Source organism: Acanthisitta chloris, unplaced genomic scaffold (assembly GCF_000695815.1).
Source record: "Acanthisitta chloris isolate BGI_N310 unplaced genomic scaffold, ASM69581v1 scaffold2166, whole genome shotgun sequence".
Taxonomy (NCBI): domain Eukaryota; kingdom Metazoa; phylum Chordata; class Aves; order Passeriformes; family Acanthisittidae; genus Acanthisitta; species Acanthisitta chloris.
In genome coordinates, this window is record NW_008677438.1 from 8,788 (window position 1) to 35,864 (window position 27,077).

The following is a 27,077-nucleotide window of genomic DNA, read 5'->3' on the forward strand; positions in this document are numbered from 1 at the left end:
TCACAGGTTGGAATTTTTTTAATTTTTTTTCTTTTATAAGGCAAGAGGTTTATGTTCCAGAGGAACAGATGGGGTAAAGAATGGAGAAATGTTTCAAAAACAACACATTCTTTCAAGTTTCATTCTCATTTGACATACATATTACAAAATAAAGATTTTTAAAAGTGCTATATGCTTTGTAAGTCTCATCACAATATGTAAAGCAAAATTTTACACCTGCTGCCTAAGACAAAATGTTAGTGGCAGTGTTAGTGGTAGATTAGACTCTAGCTCTCTCATTTCCCTCAGTGTCTGGGACAACCTCCTTCATCACCCATAAAGAATGGACAAGCCAACCAACCAACTCCACTCAACACATCCTCCAGAATCATCCAGAGTCATCTTCTAAAGTAACAGACTCCATGAAATTGATGACCGCTCAACTAGCACATTGCTTGATACCAAACCCAAGGCTCATTCTACCCAATATCCTGTGGCTTTTTGGCCAGCCAGTACAAGACACAAAATGTTGAGAGGTATGCAACCATGATGACATTGACAGATATGCCAAAGGGATTTAAAAAAATTCCAACAAAAAAACCAAACAACCAAATGTAAAAAAATCCATCCGCCAGCCCTCAGCTGTTAGCTGATTTTAAAAAGGTAGAGCAGTTTGCAGTAAACAATGATATTTCAGATCTTCAAGGACATACAGAAACACCCCTCCCACCCAGCAATCAGACATGAAGGATTTCTGCAGCACAGTCTTCTGGCTCTGTGTAATGTGAAGAGTTTGTGTCTGAATGGTGCACCCCAAGCATTTCTTTACTTTCGAAGTTTGGCTCCATTAGTGCAGGTTTTTCAAAAATATTCTTTTTGCTAGTTTCCGGACAGTTTTGTACATATATTACTCGGTTATAAGCTTTAAGTCTCTTCCACAGCTGTACGTACACTTTGCATTGTACGTACATGAACAGAAGTCCTCCAGTGAAACCAATCGCCACAACTACCAGCTTAGTCCAAAATGGCCACTCTAGAATCCCTGGAAGAAGGAAAATAAAATAAAGAATTAGAAAAAGGACCTGGTCAATATTATCTGGACTATATTGGATCTCTCCAAAATGTCCTGTAAGTAAACTGTCACCGAGTTTGGGTCATGCAAACTATTCTTATTTAGCCGTTTTTCTTGTTTGGTCTTCCCCCCCCACCCTCCCCAATTTCTATGTCACATATCACATTTCTTCTCCCTCACCAGAGGAAAACCAAAACAAATGATTTTCTGTGTTAGCCCTCATACAGCACAGAGTCAAGGCAACCACCATTAATAATGTTTAGGTCCTTTTACACCTGTTCTTAAACAAAACCTGGATCAAATTATGAAAGGGATTCTATAGCATTGTTTCCTCTTCATAGCAGGAGACTCAATTTGGTGAGTTGCACTCACCGTTCCACTCTGTGATCATACAGTACATGAAGACATCAGGGAATGACTGTTATCATATAGCTTGACATGTTAATTATGCAGAATTACCAGAATACCAGACATTTTTATCTGCATCAGACTCAGTAACTTGTAGCTGAACTAGTGCATCTCTTCTGATACAAAATTGCAAGTGTGGGAGATGCTAAGGCATTCCAAGCTTACCCTCTGCCATCAAAAATGACCATAATTACTTTTCCTAAATTTGTCTAGCTTGAACTCTTAGACATTGGATCTTGTTACATTTCTATCAACTACTTTTAAATGAGAGATTATTCATTTTATACATATTCTGCTTACATAGGTCCTGTATTCATCCAGCCTCTTGCCTCTTTAAAGATAAGCCCCATCACAAGATGGATATCAAACCATGCTGAATCACCCACTATCAGGTGTTTTCAGAGAATAAAATCATGTCCTTCCAACCCTTCAATGCTTTTACCAAGATACAGGACGGTGCTCTTTTGGAAATGCACGGTAGTGTGGGTGGAATGAAACTATTTTAGACCCAAAATACAAAGGGCATTGCAGCTCACTACTGATGAAATCCCACCCATGATTAATACCTGAGGCTCTGATTCACAGGTGAGCTGTCTGATGCCACCTGTAGGCAATGACAGTGTATGCTTGCCCCTGTGTGGACATGAATGCATACACACACACACACACACACTCCCCACACAGCCTAGCTCATTACAGAACTCCCCAGATTTAGAATACAAATGAAGGGAGCAAAGAAGGCACTATAACATGTACCAGACATTCACACTGTTCCTCCTATTCATGTTCATCTAATGTATTTACTGCTTAAAATAACCTGGAGATGATGAATCTTTGAAAGCATATCCTTTTCATTATCAGATAGAAACCTTGCACTGAAAGGCCAATAATTTTTACTGTGCATGGAAGAGAAGGGGTCGGATGGAACAGAATCTAAGAGATTTAATTCAAAGCAGGTTCCTGACTGAAGTCATGAACAGTCAAGCTATAGCCCAAGTGAGAGGAAAACTTTTAAACTTCAAGTGATTCTGCTCTCAAGAGACCTGTAAGAGCTCTGTGGATTTGCAGGTTTATTAATGCTCACCTACCTGCCCAGATGACACTGTTCAATCACCAGCAAAACATTTCCCATCTGCATGTCCAGTTGGCATGCAGTGCTCTGTAAGCAAGGATGTCTTGCCTTCTAACAGCTCCCAGCCTTGGCAGACTCCTTCTATCCTTACTTTCAGGCACAGCTCAGCTGCCTGAGAAACAGTTCTGTGACAGCTGCAAACCTGAAGCCCAGCATCCCTGGGTAAGCACATTTCAGTTTGGTAAGTTTATTGTTGAAATACTAAAGAAAACCTACTATTTAAGAGGTCAAGACACCCATGCAGTGGGGTGGCAGCCACGACATGAATTGCAGTGCACCTCATCTCAGCTTCATGAATTGGAGTCCTCAGAATCAACCTGAATTTCTTCTGCTTCAAGCACAATCACTCAAAAATTAGTCCAGTCTAACATAGCTCTCACAGGAAACTTGTGCTAAACCACCTCACAGATGACTAAACGGAAAGAAAACCCAGTTGATTTACCTCAAAGATTTGGATTTAGGTTCCTCTTACTTCTTCCCTCTTTTAAAATTGTTCTGGTTTGGCCCAGTTTAAAGGCAGCCATAGCAGCAAACAAATGCTTAGGTCTTTATCTGCTCCCCAAGTGTTCCAATACAAACCTAAATTAACTCAGGCAATGCAACTTTGTGTCTGGGTACATTAGATCAGCTCTCACATCTCTGCATTTCACAAGTGCAAACTGCATTGACCCGCAAGAGATTTTAAAAGCACCTATAGATTAATTTACACTGATTTAACTAAATCATTTTAGAACTGTGCTTTTAAACCAACCCACCCTTGGGGTAAAGCTGACTAGTTTAAGTATAAACATTATCTGCACAGTTGTGCTCTGCATCCTCTCTGCATTCAGGACAAATAATTCCTTCAAGGGAATATGTGGGAAGGTAAGCAAGTAACATACCAGTAGTTTGTCCCTGTTTAATCTCTTCAGCAGTCCTGTCTATCAGGACGTAGAGAGACCACACAACGCAGGTGATGGCAATGATATGGAATGTTACAGAGCACATGATCTTCCTCCTCTCGCTCGCCGTCATCTGCAGCTTCTCCCACTGGCAAGAAACCCGGAACCAGAGCAAGAGATTAGGTGTTTATTGTAGTTACTAGAGAGTATGAAAAGAGAACAGTGATAAGAACAACAAACCGGGCAGGAGACCAGTTTTCTCCTAACAAGGCTTTTAAAAGTCAGGTGGCACTAATGCTCTGGCCACAGCACATGTGTGATAGCTGCCAGCTTACCCTCCTGCAACAGGAACCATCCTGGTGCCAGGGGCACCTCCAGTGCTCAGCTCCCACCCAGAGCCTCAGCACAATGTCACACAAATGTCAAGGTTGGCGGAGACCTCAAAGATCATCAAGTCCAACCATTAGCTGTCACTCTGCTTGTAACCCCTAAATCATGTCATGTCATCGCACCCTGTGTCCCCACGCAGGAGCAGCTCCAGCACAGAGTGAGACCTTGTGCAGTGCAAGTAATGCTGCTCCTTCCTGTGTTCCCCTCTTGGCAGCAGGTACCCACAGCCACAGCTGAGCACCGTGAGTGGGAAAGGGCACCCTTGCTCAGGCAGGCATTGAGTAAAATACTGAAACAGAAGTGGTAAATGATCCAACTGAGCAACCCACTAAGACCTCATGGTGAGCTCTCAGAGTTCCTTGGAGCACAGTCAAGGCAGTTTAGATCTCAGCTCGAGGCTGTTTAGCTCTCACCTCCTGCCTCTGGGGGTTTCATTCAATCTTCACATATATTTAACACTACTTACAGCAACGACACTCGACATTTATTTTCAGTGTTTCAAGTGCACTTAAATACATACACCCTAAGAATATACAGTAGAACTGGGATGAAGCAGAACAGCTTTTCTAGGTGAGAGGACACAGCAAATGAAATCCCCAGACTTGCATCTATCAATAATGCTTATATAGCCCAAAATGAAACCACAAAATCAGGTCACTGTCATTTAGGAAAGATACAAAGAAACTAGACAATTATTATAGATGCTTCTAATATGCAAGGAATTGTAAAAAGATCCAGCTTTTATTTTTCTTACCTGAGACACCCAGAAGCTGCCTTTTTTGTTTGTTTTTGTAACTTCCCCTATGTATATGCTGAAAGTTTTTGCATGTGGGACACACATTCCTCAGCATATCTACTTGGAACAAAGTTAAGACGGGCTTTTCTCACAATTTCACAAAATATATGCAGGGTCACATAAACTTCTCATGCATATCTGTGTGTTTCTAGAGAGGTGCATAGAAAAAAGAGGACTTTGAAAAGGAGGAATAATGTGGAAGAGAGTGAGGATGACCTGAAAGGTATGACTGAATTCACACATTATGTTGAATTACTGCTTCCACTGCTACAAATACAAGAATGGTCAAAACAAGAGACAGATCCTCTCTGTCTTGCCAACAAACAATCTCTTTGGCCAGTCCAAGTCACATCTCCAGTTGTGTGGGCATCCAAACCTCATCATGGCACAAGAACCAAACACTTCAAGAATGACATGCTAGACTCATGTCACACTAGAAAGCTTTGCCTTTCAGTCTTAGAAAATGATTGGACAAAACATTCCCTTTGAATGTTGTACTTCAAACAGAAAACTGCTCTTGCACCTAAACAATAGTGTTTCCTTTGGATAGAGTGCAAATTAATAAATTTATTTTGCTAAAAAGTAACCATGTTAAATCTATTTTCAAATGCTTTTACAGAGTCATGAGGACCTGTGTTTTGACTATTTTTTATTTCTCTTTTCTATTCACAGCTTGAGCTCCTCAGCTGGGCAATGACTCCTGTAAACTGCTGTCTCCACAGCCACCAAACTAACCTGCACCACCTCACCTCTTCAAGAGATGTGACTGCAAAGCAAAGGAGAAGATACTCTGCAAACTGTGCACTAGCCCAGGGAGGAAGCTCAAATCTGTAGGTCCCTGATGCAGTATTCCAATGGCACAATATGTGGCATTTCCCACCTGAAACAGTTAGCGCTTCTGGGTTTTTGAAGTATTGTTAAAACAAAAAAAATCAGCAGAAAATTTAATGTCATCTTTCATTCTACTGAAATTTTAAAATGAAGCATCACTCTCTTTTCTCCCCATTGTCATTTGAGCCATATCACATTTTGGTGCTCATCCTTTTCCCTTAGTAATTTAGTATTTGAACAGTCCAATGCTGCAATTCAACCCTTAAGATGCTGAGGAAGTTTAGTTCCATTTCTGCCCTACAGACAAGCACAAGCCCTATTATTTGTCCCGTCCTGTTCATAATCACCAGTTCCAGACTGTTTTCTCCTGATTAACAAGACACCATAAGGGCTGAGCTGAAGATACAGAGGCAGATTACCTTCTTGCTGCAGCTGAACCTCTAAAAGGACTCTTTAGATGCATTTTAGAGGTAAACTTTTCCTTCTGTTTATGGCTCTATCCCTACCTTCTGGCATTTTGTCTGTTTCCCACAGATGACCTGTTCAGATATAACTAATGATGCTGACTGACTCATTTCTGAAGGTGCACAACAGTGTTTTCCTCATAGGACACAAGTATTATGAAAATGGTTCTCACTCACTTCAGGCAGAGAGAACACAGAAAAAAACCCAGCAGCCAAGTGACAACTATAGCAACTCTTCTTACTTTGGATTCTCTAGAGTAATTCCTTGACTGTCCTACGGTTGGGCTGTGCAAAGTATTGTCTGTGCAGACAACAGAGCCTATGATGGCCAATATTGCAGCTTGGAAGTACTAGGATCTGTGCCGAGGAGCTACACCAAGGAAAAATCTGCAGTTCTTGGAAGGCCATGATTCACTACAGTCACAGGCAGAGGATATCCTATGAACTGGACATACTAAGCTATATACTTTGCAAACATGACATTTCTCTCTAAAAAGAGATGTTTAGTATCTGCTCTGTTCTCTCTTAGGAGTCACTTTAGGAATTGAACAAGTTCTCATAATAGTTTTTGAATGGCTGCAGTCCAGACTTCCCACCCTACATGATTTAGCTTCATCATAGCTGAATTTAATGTTTCTCATTTATTCTAGTTCCAGGCTGAGGTTAGTGTTATTAACCTCTTCCACTTTCGTAGACATAGCAAGATTTGTCTGTGCTAAGAATACCAGTAACTTCCATCTCAAAATTCTGACAGTAAGAGCAACTGAAATTGAAAGCTCAGAGGATGTGGGAGAACAGAATGCACAAAATTGGCCTTACAACACAAGTAGCATTTAAGTGCCTGTACTTTAAGTCACCAGATTTATCAAAGGTACCTTTCTATACAACAAAAATACAGGTTCTAGCAACCTGAAGTACTAAAATCTAGTCATTCACAGCCTAAGAAAAGGTAAAAATGAAAACACATTCACCAGTGAACCTTCTTTTCCTTACACTGTAATATGTTCACTAATAAGCTTGATCCTTTAAAAAGAAAATAAAAAGCAAGCTACAAATTTTAACTAAATTACACTCAGAAAGTGTGATTTAAATTAACTTTAATGTGAAATCCTCATATTTTCAGGAGAAATTAAAAGCTGTGTGGATCTTGGAGCTGCAAACTACAGTAGGTAACAGTAATATTAAACTCCATACTAAAAAGAGTGGATAACTGTATAGCAAATAAATACTTCTGTGCTCTAAAATCTAACTGTAAAGAAAAAAGTCAGGTTGCTGCATGCACATATATGTATGTATGTACATTTACACAAAAAGAGCTGCTGGGCTATAACAATTATCAGAGCTGGATTCCGCTGGTGTTGAATTTGCCAGGCTGAGTGTTACTTTAAAACCTTTTGTACCTATACAAAACTGACCAGACTTAGTAAGGAGCCACAAAAACCATAAAGAAGACATGGGGGTTGTGCAGGCTCATGGGCAAGGACAAACCTCCTTTCAGAGTGGATCTGTGTTTAACAAAGCATGTTCCTGGGGGAACAGGTCTTGTGCCTACCTTTCGCAAAGGCTTCAGTTTTGTCTCCATGATGAACTCATACTTGCACAGCTCACAGCATCGTGTATCTGAGCTCTTGATCCACTGCTGCAGGCAGGCTTGGTGCACAAAATGAAGACTTCCCGTACAGTGACAGGGGGTAATCAAAGGGCTCTCATCATCTCCTTCACAGTGACATATCCTGAATCAGAAGCAAAGCTGCTCATTAGAAGAAAAGGAAGCAGAAAGGATGTGGAAGAGACATGTACTATCTGTGATCACACATGGTTGTTCACTGAGGATCCTGAGACACATATATATCAAAGGGATGTGTTCCATAAAGGAGCTAAAACTAAACAACTCTGATGCTGCGCAAGCACATACACAGGCACAAAATAATTGAGCACAGACACGGCTAACTAGACAGCTGCTTTCTAACAGATGAGGCAGAGACAGAGTCTGACAGAAATGCACTCTCCAAAAGAAAAAAACAAAGCAAAGAATTACAATGTTTCACCCAAACCAATAGCACTTAACTGAAAACAGCATTTAAACTGATCAGACAGCACTTCCCAAGACAAAATATGCAGAGAGGTACAGCTACTCATGTATTATGGTCTGAAACAGAAGATAAAACAAAATTCCCAAACCAGTGGTAAAACAGCTCACCCCAGTATCATGAACAGTTAATTTAGACAGCCTGGATTCTGCCTAAGAGCTTAGTTCCAGAGCCAATTGCTAAGAGACAGACTGACACCGCAAAACTGCAGCACTGAACCTGAACCCCAAAACACACCCACTCTACATGGACTAATGGTTTTGCTTCTCCAATTCTTACTTGGCAAGAGCTGCTAAGGAAGCATCAGCTCTGCAAAATTCCCCATTTTCCTCACAGCCTAACTGTGCAAACAGCAAGGACATCTGATATAGCCTTACTACCAGCTGCTGACATTTGATTTCCAGATTCAATTTATATCCAACCCTTGGGTTGCATCAGGCATTGCTAAGTCCTTCTAACCATGTGGAAGAGGTCATGAATTGAAAGGGGGACGGTGAGGAGCTCAGGGAATGAATACAAGTTACTAAGCATATGTGAAGCATGTCCTGGCATGCTGCCATCCCTGTCTATTACTGAAATCTCTTACTGATGTGTAGCATCTTGCCTCTTGCGACCTTGCTGATAGCTGGCAAGTGGAAATGAAGGAGTGGGTGGATTACAACAGCATCTTGTTCATGACAAACCAGTATGGAACTAGATTTTGGTGGTAATGAGGGGGAAAATAAAATAATATTAGCAAGTACTAACAAAGTCAGCTTTAGAAAGTGCTGCCAAGCAGGAGAAGGTCTAGGATAGTAAAATGCTAGGTAGAGGGATTTGGCATTTGTTCCTGTACTTGATGACTCCTGCTCCTCAGCCACATTTTGGAGGTGGGATGAGGCAGACCTGCAGCCAAGTCACCATGAAGGCAGAAGATCTTGCTGTTCCCCCCACCTGTGCACATGATTAATCCTCTGTGGCTGGAACAAGGGCACCCATCCTTTTTGGACCTCACACTATGAACATCACACAGGTCTATCACTAACAGCCAGCGCTCAGACCCTCCTTTTGACCAAGGTATCCAGAGAGCCCTTTACAAATAAGAAAGTGTGGCAGGAAACAAACTGAGGAAAAAAAATAAATTTAAGCTATATTGACCTGATCTCAGAAGCAATTTCCAAGCAGTCTGTTTTCCTCCTGACTCTCACCTCCCACCCTCTGACCAAATCACCAGTGCTGTCAGGATAACACATTGCTCATTAAAAGCTAAGACATGTGCAGCTTGGCCCTTATGATGTGTAGCTGAGTGTCTCATGATATTCCCAGCTTGGGTGCTGATAAGACAGAAATACCACCTCAGAACCCTAAAACCTGAAACAAATTTATTTGACTCCAAAGGAAATTATTTTGCTTAGTAGCCTTGTTAAGTGCATCAGAGTGGCGCAGGTAAGCAGAGAGAAGGTGCATGCTTCAAATCACATATATTAAAGAGAGATGACAGGGTGAAAGGAGAAACGAACAGCACAAAGCAGGGAAAAGCCGAACGGTCACACCGCACATGGGAGGGTTCAAAGGTAGGTGGTTCTCTGGTAAACCAACCTGCAGGTATCCCCCGATGTGGACACAGGGGAGAGAGGGGGGAACTTTTCTGAGAGAGGGGAAGGGCAGTCAAGGTCACTGTCCTTCTCAACTGAACAGAGCGGTGCCCGCTGCTCTTTTGTTTTCAGTTTCACTGAGGTGCTGTCCTCGAAGACGTCATCGTCTCCCATATCATCAGAGCAGAAGTCCGTGCTTTCCACCAGCATGCTGGAGGATTTCTCAGCTTGGAAGTGACTGGAATAGCTCTCCAGTTCATGAAATTTATGCAGGCTGCTGATGCTGGAGGTGTGGGAGAAGGAAAAAAGGTAACGCAACAGTTTTTTGCTCCTTGAAGTGTCATGGTCCACTTTATCCTCCAGCAAGGGGATATGTACAGCGCTGTGGTTCTCCGCTCCTCCTGATGCACTCGAGTAGTTGGAAAGGGAAGCGATATAGGAGTGCTTAGAATTGCTAAATGAAAGAGGCCTGAGATTCAGTGGTTTCCTCTCTTTAAGATGAAATTTGTTAATCCTTAAACACTGCTCCTGAGTTGGGGTCAATTTCCCTTCTGAGCGTGTTCGCTCCACATAGTCAAAGCACTCGCTGGTGCTCTGTGCCTTCTGGTCCACGTCATTGAGGGACTTGGAGAATTTCAGAGTGCGGGTGGGCTTTACACTCTTAGCAGACCTGAGTGCCTGGCCCCGATCGTGCCCACGGGAGTTTCTCTTTGCTGCATGTACCGTGTCCTGACAGATTACTGTCACAGTGACCCCTTGTGTCAGAGGGCTCTGGCAGTGCGGGTTTTTCAAGACAACAGCAGACTGCACTGGACTGTGATGACAACACTCAGAAAACACTGCACTGGAACTGCATGCAGAACAGTGGAATAAAAGCACAGAAAGTAAAAAACAATTACAAAAGAGAACACGTATAATTAAAAGTGAAGAAATGAGAATTACAGCTAGTGTGGGAATGGCAAACATAGCAGGGCCAAACAGTCAGTAGGATTCAACGAAGCAGTGTTAGACAGCAGTTGAGTCAAACAAATGGGATGCTTCATGTGGGAACCCCACCTTGCTTACTTCCCCATAAATGTGCTTTTTCAGTGTTGTTTTTCCTTAATTTGACCCTTGCATGAGCCTCATTGTAGCCACGCAAACGACACACTTTACCTGCAGATGTCCTGGTTGGATGGTGTAACTGAAGTCCGAGAGAAGCTATGAGGGGCAGAGATAGAGGTTGGACTTCCAGCCTGCAGTGAAATTAAAACAAACAAACAAACAAAAAAAACCCAAGTCATGAGTCAGTGCACACAGCAATCACCTTCAGGGTGAAACGCAGCATATGGAGTCAGATATCACTCTACATCAGATACTCAAGGGCTAGTTGCAAGAAAGTGGCTTTACTATCAAATGCTAGAAATGGAGGTCACACAGCCTCATCCTTGGAAAAGTAGTGATCAGAACAGAAACGTTTTACCCCAAGGTCAAATGCAGCCCTCTCTGGAGCAGAACCCGCCAGCTGTCAAACATTGCACACAACAATAGCTCAGGAAATGAGCAATGCTATGGTAATTAGAATAATTAGATGGAGGTGTGTGTATAGACTAGCTGGAATTTAGCTACCATGTAATAGCTAATCCTTCCTCTTATAGTGATGACAAGAGATTAGAGGTTTGGGGTTTTCTTCACAAGACAGAACTGTCAGTAATTCAGTAACTCAAATACCATTTGGGGACTTATATTCCATACCAGGATATGCACATGAGCACCATCTGCCAGGCCAGATCATTCCCTGAAGTACTCTTTGTACTTTGTGAGGCCTTTCATCCTGCTCTTACTCTAACATGGTTTCATCTACCTGGAGAAAAGGTGTGGCAGAAGTCATGTTCATAAGTCCTAATGAGAGCACAGTGAGAAACAGAGTAACTGAAGAATTCAGAATACAGCTGAACTAACTCAAAAAACTGAAGCTAAGCTCTTGGTGTATTTAACATTTAATAGACAAGCATCTAAAATCAATATGGGAAGAACGAGCATTGACTCAGAGCTGTGACTCCGTGGGCTGGTATGAAAGACCTTTTCTGTCACTGTATTCTATGTGACACTTTGAGAAACTTCTCAGTTCTTCCTAGAGGTTTAGGTGAGGAGGAGACCTGTGTTGATAACCTCCTAATAGAGAATCCATGTGTGTTAAACCTGGTTCTGCCACGTCCCACAGCTGCTGGATAGGCTGTGCCACTCACCCACCCCTGCAAAACACTGCTTGCATTTCAAAATTCAGACAAAGGTTTGCAGCTCTTCTGATCTGCAAAGCAAAGCCAGAAACTCAGGAAGGAACAATGCAATCAGCAGAACAGCAGTATCATCACCACACTGGGGTGCACAGAAACCAGCACAGCCAGCAGAGACCTGTGCCAGGCAAGTGAATGCCAACAGACCAGAGGTGACCTTAGATGACAAAAGGTGTGCTGCCAGAGAAGCATGCTGTGCCCAGCCCTCTGCTTGGGCTTCAGACACCAGAGCTAGCTCAGTCATCACTGCTTTGATAATCTTTGGTCATGGTGCAACACGTACACACACACACACACACACTGTATCTCTGTCAGGACTCTTCAGTTCTATACTTAATTTATTAGAAGCCTCTATTGTATATTCAAACAAGGCTGCTGCAGGTTTTTACACTCATAGCAAAAGCAAGGTACCTGTCAAACATTATACTCTTCTTTCTTTGTGAGAGAAGGTACTAGGATACTAGGATACATACTTTATAAATACAGATACAACAATCATCTTCCAAGTCACAGGACTCATCCATACTCTTCTTTGTGAGAGAAGGTACTAGGATACATGTACTACTTTATAAATACAGATACAACAATCATCTTCCAAGTCACAGGACTCATCTTTTAGATTTTATTTCTCTAGCCAACAGCACTACAGAGAGCAATGTATCTGGCCTCACACTGGGATGCCTCAGGTGCACCGAGACTGAAAAAACAGGTATTCATTTACAGCCAGGTCTGCAAGAGTCAAAGGCAACACTCAAACACACACCCCTTGATCCTTAGTAAGACTCTGTAACTTATTTCCCATCTTACCCAGCTAGGTACGTGCATAGAATAAAACCCAAGAAAATAACATTGGGCCAGAAATCAAACTGAACTATGTTATGACTGTGACAAAACAAAGACTTAAAAATCAATTATTTGCTTTATCCTGGAAACTATGGTTCTTTACATTTTACACCACTTGCACATGCTAATGACATAGGCTCCTGATACAGTGAGGTGAATTCCAGTATTACTTGGAAATTCAGTCTCTGTTTGATGCTTAACTTCTCCTAAAAGCATGTAGTTCTCTAACTTCAAATCATATCTTTTAAACAGTTTGTGCAGTAATTACTTTTTTTTTAAAAAAACTGAAATTCTGGCAATTAAGTGAAAGACCTGACACTATAATCTGTGATATAATTATGCAAAGGAAAATTAATAAAACTTAAATAATGGATTATTAAAAAGACATATTTAGCAATCTTCTAAAAACAAAACCCTGAACCAGTAAAACAGCATGTCGTATTCTGCCATGGAAACAGATTCATACATTGTTGGAACTAAAGTCACAAATCAATTAATAAATTTGTCTCAGGTTTTATGTTCAGAATGTAACCTGCTTAGAATGAATCCAGCCTCTCAACTCCTTCACTTTAGCAATGAAGCTTTCCAGAAAAAGACAGTAGAATAATGATGTGACAGTCTAATAGCAGATGATTGGATTCAATGATCCAAAATTTCCCTTCCCAAACCATGTTACTGGTTTCTTGATCCAACTGTCTGGTACCACGACAATGTCAAAGTCTCACCACTTGGGAAATCAAAAGACTAGTACAAACTAGAAACTGTGGAATTTCATTTGCATTTCAAGCTTAGTATTCTGTTTCTAGATGCCAGCAGTGCTCAGGATGGCTCACAAAACCCCCACATCTGAGGCACATTTCCTTTTCCCCCATCTTTCTGCTTCAGAACAGAAGGTCCTTTTCTCCATTTTCATATATAATGCAAATACAACCAAAATATGAACAGAAATTAACACACTTGGATAGGCACCACAAAGGGGAACAACAAAACATTGGAGGAAGTTATGCCCCACCCTTAGTTTAGGCTAATGCAAGCTGTGGCTACCACCAAAAGCCACGGTTCAATGAGCCTCCATCACCCTGTCCTCCTTTCATCCCATGCCTTTAGCTCCTGAAACTATTGACACAGCTGCACTGCGACTCAGCTTAGAATAGCGAGGTGAGATAAAACTAACCATTGCTTTAATGCCAGTCACTTCCCTAGATTCAGCTGCCAGAGGAACATCAGTCAGAGCAACGAGTCTCTAAAGGCAAGGCACAAGTCCCTGACAAAAGCGTAGTAAAACGCAAGCTGCTGTCAAAAGGCTAAGAAGTTAGTTGCGCCAGGTCTAGAGGCAGAGCTACCTGCAGCTGATACTGGCCAGATCACTCAGCTCACCTGGGTTTGCTCAGATACAGCAGCTGTCAGGCCGAGAGGTGCTACCAAAAGAAGAGATACTGGCAGCCTTGGGCCAGAACAGGGCAAAGAAGAGGCGACGAGTGAATGAAACAGAAAGGTGAACTCAGCTAGCTTGGAGCTCTGATCTTGCTCCCACAGAGGGCTCAGCTCTGAAGAAGCTGGGAAAATAAGCAACCAAAGCTTTCTCAACTCTCTAGCTTCTGGCACACACACCACCCTTACTGCCCCAGCAGCAGCCTCCCAAGTAGCCAAACTGGCTATGTATGATGGTAACAGCAGCAGTAGGTTTTAAAGCACTCCTTCTCATAGAAGGTTTCTGCCATGCTCATGTGTGATGTGTAGCCTAAGCCTGAATTTGACCCTTCTAACCCCATAATCCCTCACTGAATCTCTGTGGACTTCCATGCCCTTTGCACGGAGGAATATCACTTCCAGTGACGAGCCTTGGAGCTGTGTGCTAGTGAGTTACTCTGTACAGCCCGACTGGTTGCCTAAAATAGCTCAGTACTAAAGGTCAATAGTTAGTTAATTGTGCATATTGACATTCCCATCTAATGCAATTCAGTGAGGTCACAGCGTGGCCTTCTGCACTGCTGTGCAATCGCAGCAATCCTGAAGGTAACAATTCATGGAAGCCTACAGTTCTCTGGAGATTCCTGTTGCCATCAGGAACATATATATCTTTTTATATAAATATATGTGTATGAATGCATATATATAATATGCACAGATGTAGATGTGTTCTGCCATAGTTGATTGTTCTCATTCTGCCTCCACTTCATGAAGGGCTATCTGCTGGAGAGAACTCAGCCTTTTCTGATTACCAACTTGTGATTACATGCTGCACACCAAACCTCAAAAAACCCACCCTGCCGCAGAAAATAGCAATCTTTGACGTGAGCCATAGTGAACATGTCAATGGCTTGGGTATACTTCAAGAGAACCTGCTTATCTGAGATGGCACTTCTGGGTATAGCTGCTGTCGTCCCACTCCGGGCTGCACTCCAGCACTAGCAATTATATCTCATTTTAAAGAACAGGGACTGTCACATTCTAAAAACCTTATTAAATTATTCACTGAAGGCAAAAAATTAGAAACAACTTTTAACTCCATTAGTATTCCCCAACTAACTGGAAGTCTAAAGGAAGCAAAGAAAGGTTTTCCCCCACGCCTGCAAACTTTCTCATTTCTAGGTGTCACATGAACACGAACTATACTGTGACCCTACTGCTAGTGCTACAAAAACATCAACCAGTCTCAGCTACGGACCCAGAACTAACATAAGCACTATGCACATTTAGTAACAGAGCACACCTCTCCTTTCGGCAGACAGAGAGTTAGAGAAAAGAAGCACAATTCTAAGTCTTTTACTCAGAAGGAACAGCAGCACAAGGAACTTCAGGCAAATACAAATGCAGCAATAGAGCAAGTAGCCAAACACTCCACCACCCAAATTTCTACCTGGCATTCTGATTACAGGCTTGCCTTTATTTTACGCTCTCTTGACAAAGAGCTATTTTCTGTTTCTCACACAGACCCTATTTAAATGTATATTAAGACAGCAGTGCTGCTGCTGGACATGGACATGGCATGCACTATCTTGCATGGTACATCTCCAGAGGCAGCAAAAGCCCCAGGCTCTGCTCCTCGCTTAGTTTACACCTACAGAAACCAAGACCAACTACCCCATACCTGTTTCTCTAACAGGATCTAGGTATAAAGAGTGAACTAGGATAGAAAACAACAGTGATGGAGGCCTTGTGAGAAAGGGCACCAAGGTGTTTCATAGCTAACCTGGCTAGCCTTCAACTAGGGAAATGTCTACGAAGAGACCCAAGGAATCTGACTCTGGGCTACCCCTGCCTGATGCACCTCCCCTCCCTCTGGCAGAGGCAGCCCCAGCCCTGTCTCATCCACAATGGCAAAATTCAGTTCTGACTGCTGTGCTGCAAAGTCCTGATCCTGGGCTGAAGGCAGGCAGGGAGATCTTGAATAAACCCAAGGGATTTGGTTTATCTTGAATAAACCCATCACTTCTCTCGAGACATCGCAGAATAAACATCATTGCTTGGCTCCAGTCATCCACCAGGATGCAACATATTTGTGTTATAATGCTTTCAGCCAGCACTGTATTCCATGTACCTGTTGGCTGATGGCTCTTGCTAAAATGCACTGCAGTTGTACAGTCTCCAGTGCTCCCCTGTGGAACAGATGTGGCTGTTTCACTGCATGGATGCCAAAGGAAGCCTTCAGTGGAACCAGCACAGCCAGGCAGCAGTGCAATGGGACCAAACAGCTGAGTCGAATGTACTGACCTGACACTTGAGACAGGCATGGACAGACTGGATGTTGTGATGGGCAGACAGGTCTGCTGACAGCCTGTTTTTGAAAGCTTTTACTAAATACAAACATGGCAGGATCAAACATCAGCAACTTCTGACCTTCTCCAGTAAATTCTACCTACCAGACTCATGTTACTTTTACTTTCAAAGCATATTAAAATCAAATGTATTTGAGCAGGATAAGATGAATTATTAGAATGGAGAGTGGTTAAAAAAACAGCAGATGGAGGGAAGGTATGGGAAAGAGGCATCTGAAAATTTCAGGATGATCAGCTTCACCATGTAATTTTGGCAACAGTTTCACAGAAACCATCAGTGAGCTGCTGGAAGAACTTTCTTCCATACTTTATATAATATATATGACTATAATTATGTCTAGCAAATAGGAGTAAAGCTGAAGTCAGCTTTCCCTCATTCTTCCTAAAGAAATCTAAAGGCAGATTCTAGCAGGAACTTCCTCTAAAGTTTCCACTAGAGAAAGAAGGCTATCTATCCCTTCAAAATCTCTGCAAAAGTAATACAACCTGCCTATAGCACGGGACTAATGTTGACTAAACCCAGTAACAACTGCACAGGCTCTGCAGGGAGAAGAATAAAAATACACATAGCCCTTTGTCTTTAAAATCTTTCTCAAAACACCTTGGAATAGACTGAAGGAACAAAAGAGGAAAGGAAATTCCTGCAGGTTCCTGCTTCATGGGGCACCTATATGAAGTAAGAATCCAGCCCCAGGAGAAGGATTTATCACAGCACAGGGAGACTACCACACTCTTTATGAACGCAACTGCACTGTGCCTCAGCATGAGATTACTTGCTCTTGTGCTTGGGGAAATGAATATACCTTCATCTTCACACCATTTCCTGTCTTTTCCTTTCTCCAATAGCTTGGTAGAAGGATTTTCATGTACTTTTAAAGCAACTTCTCTTTTCCTACCCCCAGGCTCATGTACCTGAACAGAACACCTCCAAGCAGCAGTTCTTTTCAGTAAGCCTTGGTCATCTGATAGACTACAGGACAGCTAAGCTCTGTGACTGAAAAACCTGGACTGCTTTTCTACGGATGAATACTCACTGAATCCATCAAAGCTTCAGGCAACAGTGGACATGTGTATTCATATGCTTTTCTAAATCTGTTCCAAGCTGATGAACAGCCTAAATGGATTTTAAATTTCATAGCAAGCTTAGGCTACCACTTTGCGTCTGCACTGGCTGCTATTCAGCCTAAGAATAATCTAATACTTTACAGTGTGCTTCTGCTCAAAAGATAAAACTATACAGGGCCTTCAGAAAAGACAAAGCATTTACATTTTTTCAGGAGTGCACTTTTGATTCCTTTGCTGTGATCACAGTATTAGCATTTTCAAAGTTCACCCTTTAAAGGGCCATGAAAGTAAGACTACAAAAGTGCTTCCCCATTACACTAAAATCAGCCCTCCAGAGCAATCAGATGACAGGAATAGCACACAGATGACCTGAAGATATTTCCATACATCACATTATCAGTTTCAGGATATATCAGACACTTTACAGCTAAACAATATCACTAATTTGAAGATAACTGTTTACAGACCAGCTTTGTTAGTGACCTCATTTCATCTGCTTGTAAGCACAATTCCTTTATCTATGAGCAGAGGGCATGAATTACCACTACTGTGAAAATCCCTTTTTTAGATGCTCCCAGTGACTAGCTGTGTTGTAGGGTCAATTTCTTCTATATTTAGAGGATGAAGCTTCTATGAAGCTTAATTATTTCTCTGTGTGGCTTGTCTGATGAAGGCACTTCACAGCAATCAGTGCCTTCTTGACAAAAATACTGGCTTAGGGTAAACAGCCGAGATGTGGATCTGGGCTGTATTCCCCTGTGCCAAGTGGGGCTGTTTCCATCAGCATCACTGTGCTAGAACAGGGCAAGTTGGGAATCAGACAGTGTTCAAGTCCCATGAATAAATCAATTCAACCTGCCTTCAACGCTATGGGTTTGTTTTTTCTATTTTATTTTAAAAACAAACACAGAAAAGATTCCAGAAATTCAAACATTTTATATGGAGCAGATTTAAAAGGAGTGTTGGAAATATGCACACCAAAAAAAGCAATGAAGGGCCTGGAGGAATGCCACGTCCCCCAGCGTGCAACATACTGCACAAAACCTAATGGCACCATATGAAGATCCTCCTACATCTTATTCCCTGCTCCTTTTTCTGCTGTTTCTGGCCTCCATCCCTAGCCAAGTATTCAGGTGATTGCTTTTTCTTGGCCTGGCCACATCTACTAGCATCTCTTCTGCCTCTCTTAGCATCTGCCTCTTGGAGAACTGCCTTTTTGCCCCTTTCTCACTAGGAACAGTTCCACCTGGCCCTGACACTTGGGGTCTATATTCACAGAGGTCCTGCTACGTCTACCAGCTGATTTCATTTTCAGTGGTACCATCTGTCTGCCTCCCTCCTTGATCACTTTTAGCCCTAGGGCATTGCTTTCCTTGGTCACATCGAGTAACACAGCATCCTCTCTTGGCTAAAGGCTGAGTTCTGACTCAATCCTTTCCACTCAAATTGACTGTGCAACTGAGAGCACTGGAAAGATACACAGTAATAATCACAGCGGGTTCATAATGACATATCAGCACTAGAAAGGCTTTGAATCGAGTGTCAGTGCCAAGCATTTGGAGCAGATTTGCTACATTGCTATGCTGTAAGCTAGACTTGGGTGGAAAAACAATGGCTGAAACAGTCATTTGCAGGAAGCATGATCATTATTTCTATACACACACATCAACCTATCTGGAAATGCAGCATATAATTGATTTAACTCAATTTCAGTTAAAAAGCTCCTCTTAAAATGGTGTAATATCAACAAGTTCTGTGGATTTCACAAAGGGCTATACAGGCAGCCAAACATTTACATACTTATCCTTTACATGTATTCAATCTGCCTTATTGGCCAGGTTGTTATACTATTATAAACAATATTTAAAAAAGGGCACTTTCCTGTTAAACTTCATAACTAACGAAAAATTTTCCATGTACCTAAATTTCCATGCAGCATCCCACTACTATAATCTTTCCCGATTTGTCTTGCAACAGCCAAACCACCTGTAGCCCACAAAACAATTGTTGCAGCTTAGCACTAAATTGCCTGGATGCTAAAATGCAGCATTCAGATGTATAAGGCAAATCAGGGGGCTGATTTCACTGATGGGACTTCCACACACTGCCCTTGTTAGAACTCATATACAAAGTGGAGCACGTGCATGGAATGGATCAGACACAGAGGTGGCAGAGGAGCAGTAAAAACATCAGCACCTCTGGGAAGCTCATTTTGAGACCAAAAAGTCTCCCCCATTAAACTGGCAAAGCTGACTTTTGATCCTCTTGAGATCTTTAGCTTTTGCAACACACAGCAATCATGCTGAATGTTTCAGTGCTTCGAGATGGATGTAAATATTGATGTCTCACTTGCCAGCACTCCCAGGGAGAGCTTTGCCAGAGTGCAAGGTCCTTCCCACTGCAATGCCACAATACCAGTTCTTGACAAATTAAGAATGAACTGTGCAGATTCATATGGGTAGCAAACTGCTGCTGTCAAAAGGCTTGTGCTGATTTCAGATGCACTGGGAAAAGTACAGTGACACTTAATGGCAAAACTACCATCTCTGCTGAACGAAACCAGAAAATCCAATTAGGAATCCCTAAGAAGATCATAGCCAGGGTAAGAAGGAACAGGCACAGTCCCATTTTAGAAAAGCTCAGGTGAGAAGTTATACTCACAGAGTACTTATTTCAAAACCCTTATGTGAATGCACATTTTCTGATGCCAAATGCAAAACACAATCCCGCAGCAATCCATGATAACACCTCCTTCAGCTTGGACAATACCTTGTGCACTGGACACTTGCCCTGCTTATTATTTAAGACACCCAGTAATCCTGCCTTTCAGCTCCAAAGCTAAAGTTGTCTCTGTCCATATAATCTGTAAATTAAGTGCAGACACTGTTTCCTCTGCTGGAGCATGAATAGCTCCCTAGATCCTGAAGTAGTCAGAATAGAAAAAAGAGACTGGAGCTTGTTACAGCCATGACTCAGTCTCTCATTAAAAGTCACTACTATCAGCAACATAAACTATGGCAACGAAGGGTTGAGGCTTATGCATGTCATGAAAAATACTGGTCAACCAGTGCAGCCTTCCTTGCGTGAAGGCTTTAAGCATTTGTACTTGTGTAAGCAAAAAGTCATCAGGCTTACCAGCTAATTAAAAATCTTGTTTGCAATGCAGTAGGAGTAGGGAATGTATTGCAATAATTATCTTGGATAGAAGATATGTGTTTTACTAATGGCATAACAAAGCAATTGTACTTTTGATGTGTCCATCAGCAAGTGTGATGAAAATGGGTGGAGCATTATGCTTCTGCTACATGATCAGGGTCTGTAAGAGCTGAACCAGCAGTGTGCTCAGGTGGCCAAGAAGGCCAATGGCATCCTGGCCTGGATCAGGAACAGCGTGGTCAGCAGGACCAGGGAGGTGATTCTGCCCCTGTACTTGGTGCTGGTGATGCCACACCTTGAATACTGTGTACAGTTCTGGGCCCCTCAGTTCAGGAGGGATATTGAGGTGCTGGAGCAGGTCCAGAGAAGAGCAACGAGGCTGGTAAAGGGACTTGAGCACAAGTCCTATGAAGAAAGGTTGAGGGAGCTGGGGTTGCTTAGCCTGGAGAAGAAGAGGCTCAGGGGAGACCTTACCACCCTCTCTAACTCCCTGACAGGAGGTTGGAGTCAGGTGGGGCTTGGTCTCTTCTCCCAGGCAACCAGCAGCAGGACAAGAGGGCACAGACTCAAGCTCTGCCAGGGGAGGTTTAGGTTAGATATTAGGAAGAAATCTTCTACTGAGAGAGTAATCAGGTATTGGAATGTGCTGCCCAGGGAGGTGGTGGATTCACCATCCCTGGAGGTTTTCAAGATGAGACTGGATGTGGCACTTAGTGCCATGGTCTAGTGACCACGGTAGAGTTGGACTTGATGACCTTCTAGGTCTCTTCCAACCCAGCTGATTGTATGATTCTATGATTTTAAAATACTTACAGTCATGCCCTGATAACAATTTTATGGTGCTAAAAATAATTCAAAACTTGTAGAAGTAACAATAATGTTTGACCACATATCTTGTACATATTGTGGGATACACAGCTATACATATCTTACATAACTTTAACTTATAAAAGAACATACTTGAGTGATGTTTTTGGAGCCATTTTCCCTCCAAGATAAGATCTCAGGCATCTGTCATCTATCTTGCTTCTACCAAGCTAAGGAGGCTGACAGTGTGAAAGAGAAAACCTACTGTAGCTTCCATTTCATTTGACCTGCAAAGAGAGTCTGCAAAACACCAGAGTTCTAATGTTTCAGGAGTGACTATCAGTGACAGACAGGCATAAAAAGCATTTTCTACTGGTCACATCATCCCATATATCACCTCAGTTTTGAAACGAAAGAAATCCCAGTATCCCCAAGTTTATCAAAGACTGAGTTATATTGAAGAACTTACCTTTGAGATGTTACTAGAGCGGCTCACAGAATGCCCCAAAGCCTTCTCATTCTGAAAAAGGAAGAACAGGATCACTGCAGCAACAAGTCACAGCTATGAGGATATTTTAAAGCTAGTATTAGAAACCAAATTCCATGGAGAAAGTCTTACAGCTGTGGTTTTAAGGATGTTGATTCGATTGACATCAGCCTGATTTACAATAATCACTAAATCACTTTCTTTGCTTAACAAGATAATACCTTGCAGAAAATCACATAGGCAAGACAAACTGTGAAATACTAAACCAATTATTTCTTCTCTCTGTGGATACTGTAAAGCACTTAACTCAGATGGCATCTGTTTTGGAAAGGACACCTCTCAGTACCATGAAGACCTAATGAATCTACATTTAAAGGCAAACATCCAACCACTAAAACTGAAAGCTCTTACACTAAAACAAAAGTATCACAGTGATGTCTGGAAACACTGTGAACAACCACACACACGTCACTTCAGGACAAAGCAGAATTACTGAGGAACTTCCTATTTACTACAGAAGTCAGGACTGGAAATAACATACAAAATAGAAATGCAGAAGCTGCAATTTTCAAAACTGAAATCACTGATGACTGTATCTGTTACTCACTTTTCAGCATGCAGACCCTGACTGATAAGGATGACAATCTTATCTCTTACCAAAATAAACAGTAGATTTCACCAAGATACTTCAACCCTTAAGGATTACCCAGTTTCTGAACATCAGTTTACTACAAGTGTAACTGGACACAATTGGTCCACTGGGAAGAGCCTAGAAATGGCTCTGCAAAAACTTTTCCACAAAAAATCCAACAAATATTACAAACATGGCAAGTCATAACATTTGGTTATAAATCAGTAGCTATGTTTTTCTAAGTCTGTGAAAATTGGTTTGAGATTTAAATCCTCTGGAAAAAAAGGGCAAATTTACTACTTTCTCTCATGGGCTCTATGCTAGGTAAGAGTTTCCGGAAGTGCATCTTTTTGTCTGGGATTTTAGGAAACAAAATTCTTTCACCATTATTCCTGAAGAGAAATTAACCTAACAGACACTGATTGACAGCACTCTCTTCCACTTCTTCTTGGCACTGACTGATCAAGCAGAGCTTGAGTTCAGAAGTCCTGTATATACAACAAATAGGGACATAAAAAATTCCATGCCAAACAGTCAACTGCTGTTACTCCCACATCACCTTGGGTATAGCACACTGGTCTCAGACCTCATGCCTAGGGTTTGATACAATTCAAGTGACCCTTCAATGCCTAAAGCCCATATGCAGTCGGCCTGGCTGGCTGAGCACTCAGATGCTACCACCTCTTCTTTGAGATCCCTGTGCTCCCAGATACTTCTTCCTACAGTGTATCCCCAGAATGATTTGAAAGCTTTGTGTGGAGAAGACAAGGCATAAAACTTCAGCATGTGCTTAGCAAACAGGGTGTCCCTTCCTTACAACACCAGTTGCCTCTCAACATAGTCCTGGGCACCGTGTCAGTTGACAGATACAAATTGCACTTCCTTCCTTAAAAACATGAGGAAGCAAATACAGTGCTCTGAAATCTTCTGTATGTAAAAGTCTGTGCATCCAGAAGAAAGTAAAATGAATGTTTCAGGAGAACAGAGGAAAAGCAACCAGGGAACTCTTATGTGCCAGTTTTGACTGATGGCCAAACTAAAAATCAGCAAGGTTCAGTTTAAGGTCTGGAACAGTTGTGGCCCAAATTTGAAGGCCAGATTTGTACACTGCAAGGCTGAGCTTGATTTCCAAGATGACTATGAGCTTTTGTTACACAGATAACAGTATTCCTGGAACAGAAAAAAACCACATATAGACCCCCAAAAATATGGGCATAATGCTTATGTGAAGACTGATAGTGTTGGATGAGACTACTGCCAGAACCAGTACAGCTAAGAACTGGCTCCAACCATAAGGGAAGGACCTAGCTGACTTCATCAAAGGCAGTGTAACTATAGCAACAGCGGAGAAAAAAGTTAGTTGAAGCTACAGAAGAGAGGAAGAAGAAAAAAGGGGGCAGGGACATGCTCTCATGCTATGACGAAAAGAGACCAACACAAGCACAAAGGCTTGTCAGAAAAGGGGGCAGGGACATGCTCTCAAGCTATGACAAAAAGAGACCAACACAAGCACAAAGGCTTGTCACTGCCTATGTGTGAGGTGTGGGGGAAGCAGACTGTGCTTGGCCTTCTAGGGATGCGTGGGAGGTAAACAGAGCAAAGCTACGTGGGATAAGGGAAAATGATAGTGAAGAGTGGGACTCAGGCAAGAAGTCTCCCTGAAGCAACACATACAGCTCCACACAGGGAACAGGATCAAATCCAGACCTAGGTGCCAAAGATGACAGGGTTAATTTCCTAAGAACAAAATTAAACAGAGTAGAGGTTTCTTCATGTTATCTCAATGCTCCCCAAATACTGCGGTCTAGATGAAGAAGATGCCTGCAAGGGAGCATGACTGAACTTACACATGCACCTGCGTTGAAAAGGATGTGCTAAAATTCAACAAGCATGAACAGTCTGGAGGACAAGACCCACACTTGCACAACATGGTAGATGATGCAGAGCAAACAGACTTTTAGTCGCTGCCACAGGAACTATACTTTCTGCCTCTGCTCCCAGAACTGATTTTATCTGACACATGCCAGGAGTCTCTATGACACAGATATGCATATTCTCTTTATTGATCCACTGTTGGAAACATACTTATGAGAGGTTTCAGTCAGTAGACTACTGCAAACAGTTGGTTTTGTTATTGAAAGAATGACCATTGTAAAACAAAAAAGGAGTGTTTCTTTACCACACACATCTGGTATGTCCAGAACATCAACAGGAAATTCACTACAGTCTTAGCCCAGATTGGCCAAAATCTGTACTACTTACCCTGACATGGAGGAAAAGCACAAACTCAGCCACATTTTCAAGGAGTGGCAACTGACCCAATAGCCACTACCAGATCCAACACAGACTTGCAAATAATACGCACATTTTTCAGTCTGGTTGACCTGTCAATTACCAAGCAGCCCCATCACCCAGATAAAATTGCATCAGCCCTTGGACACCGAATGACCCTGCCTCAGCCTGTCATCTAATCAGGCACAGTTTTTGAAACAGCACCAAGTCTCATAGCTTACATACACACAGACTTTAAAATATGTTGGGCTGAAGAACTGAGATAAACAACTGAGTTTTGCTGTGCAACAGCAATTTCCAGTTCACTATGACCACTCAAGCAGCACTCCCACTGACGGAATGGACTGTGCTTTCTTGCCAGCTTCTAAAGGACCAAAAATAATTACTTTTATTTTGTCATTAAACAGCAACAGAAACACCTCTAAGTAATACAGTTGATGAAGTCTAGCTGTGCTGTTTAATTCTCTTTTACAAATAAAATAATAAACATCGATCCTTCAGGACAAAGCACTGTGGAAACAATTAAACAAAGCCAGCACTTGCTGGTGTTTCCCATGCTGTGATGTATTAAGATGCTGCATATTTTCCAGTCATTAAGATAGAAAAGAGCTGTAAAGCCATGGAAGGAGCTCCTGGAACAGGTAGATTTTAATAGCAGGCACAATTACTAAGTGAGGAACAGAAACATTAAACAGATAAAAATTATTTTAAAGGCAAACAAACACAAGCTCAGTTTTCACACTATATCCACCACCAGTACATTCATCCTGGGATCTCTTACCAATTATTCACAAATCAACACTGACATGAGAGTGGCAAGGCTAAGCTGCTATTATGGTGCTATCACTACCCAACAAGTAAAAACCTTCAGAGACTTCTTCCAGAATGTTCTGCACAGTAAGACATATTCTGGCCTGGTAATTACAGATCTGAACAAGCTCTCCTTCCCTCTTGCAAAGCACTAGTGTTTGCACTTGAATGAAAGGTCAAGACAAATGCAACATCTGACAGCATGGACCATACAATTATCACCAGTTAAAGCAAGTGTCACTCTCGTTTAGCAGTTCAGCCTTTCTGTATGGGATAATACGAATCCTGCCTTTCAAAATCATCCTACTCAACTAGAAACACCTGGTAGGCACTTAAAAAACCCCAGCACCTAGACATGAAAAAATTACAAGAACAACTTGTCACTTTTCTTGAGCCACTCACTGCCAGCTGCTGCTCTGGAGCCTAGCTCCAGGGAAATGACTGAAAATCAGAAAAATTGCTACTCATTCCTACAGTGACATGATTCTCTAACCTTTGCTTGCAATTGCCAGAATAGCCCTCCCAGCTTGCCTTTCTTTTTCTATCTTCCCCTTGAATTTGCTACTAACTGTGAGTGACAGAGCTGCCTCCTCCCTTCAGCAGTTGTTTCAGCTGAGATCTGTTTCCAGCAGGGCTCTTCATCTTGCCTTCTCCACCCTGCTAGCTCATTTTCCCTTCTGCCACCATTCCTTTGTTATTCTTGCATGACACCTCACCCTTTTCAGTTCAGAGGTCTAGCAGCTGGTAACTCCTTTCTGCACTTCCTTTTACCTCAGTCTTCCATATATTCATCACTTCAAGTTATTTTACTCTTGCTTCCCTACCGTAACATATCCATTTTCTACTAAGTACAACAATGACATAACTCACACAGCCAAACCCAGAAGCCTTGTGAATCCCAACACACTAGTTCCTACCACCTGAGCCAGAGCAGCCATAGATGCTCTTGTGCACTTACAGCACCAACGTATCATGCTGACCTTTCTCCCAGCTCAGCTGGGGACTTAATGCAGCCTCAGCAAGCAGGCACCCTAAAGAAACACAACTTAGATGTCCCTGCCAGGATGGAGGGTAAGAAAATGTATCAGTAAAATAGTTTGGGTTTGTGTTTCTAACACTTTGGTTCCCAGACATTAAGGCAGGTAAAACAAAGACAACAGATAGCTTGTGCAGCCTTTTTCTGGCTACATCCCAGACTACACACTATGTTCAGTCCTAAGTATGGTTGATGCTAAACTCCTGTTTATCTCTGCTCATAGACTCACAGAAGACAATGCAATCCAGATCCCAATGGTTTAACAAGACTTTTATCCT

The 27,077-nt window shown here is 42.1% G+C and overlaps 1 protein-coding gene across 2 annotated transcripts in view; it reads right to left on the reverse strand.

Annotated features, from left to right (window-relative positions):
• Window positions 1-457: 457 nt before the first annotated feature.
• The window catches only part of MARCH8 (membrane-associated ring finger (C3HC4) 8, E3 ubiquitin protein ligase), a 74,619-nt gene continuing 47,999 nt past the window's right edge, over window positions 458-27,077 (reverse strand). The window contains exons 2-7 of one of the 2 annotated variants that reach the window (XM_009076489.1): window positions 22,013-22,063; window positions 10,773-10,852; window positions 9,622-10,467; window positions 7,506-7,686; window positions 3,473-3,620; window positions 717-1,021 (exon numbers count right to left, since the gene is read on the reverse strand). In XM_009076489.1, coding sequence (XP_009074737.1) covers window positions 717-1,021; window positions 3,473-3,620; window positions 7,506-7,686; window positions 9,622-10,467; window positions 10,773-10,852; window positions 22,013-22,063 — 1,611 coding nt within the window. Of the gene's footprint in view, window positions 1,022-3,472; window positions 3,621-7,505; window positions 7,687-9,621; window positions 10,468-10,772; window positions 10,853-22,012; window positions 22,064-27,077 lie in introns of both variants that reach the window. The other variant, XM_009076490.1, reaches the window with a different exon arrangement.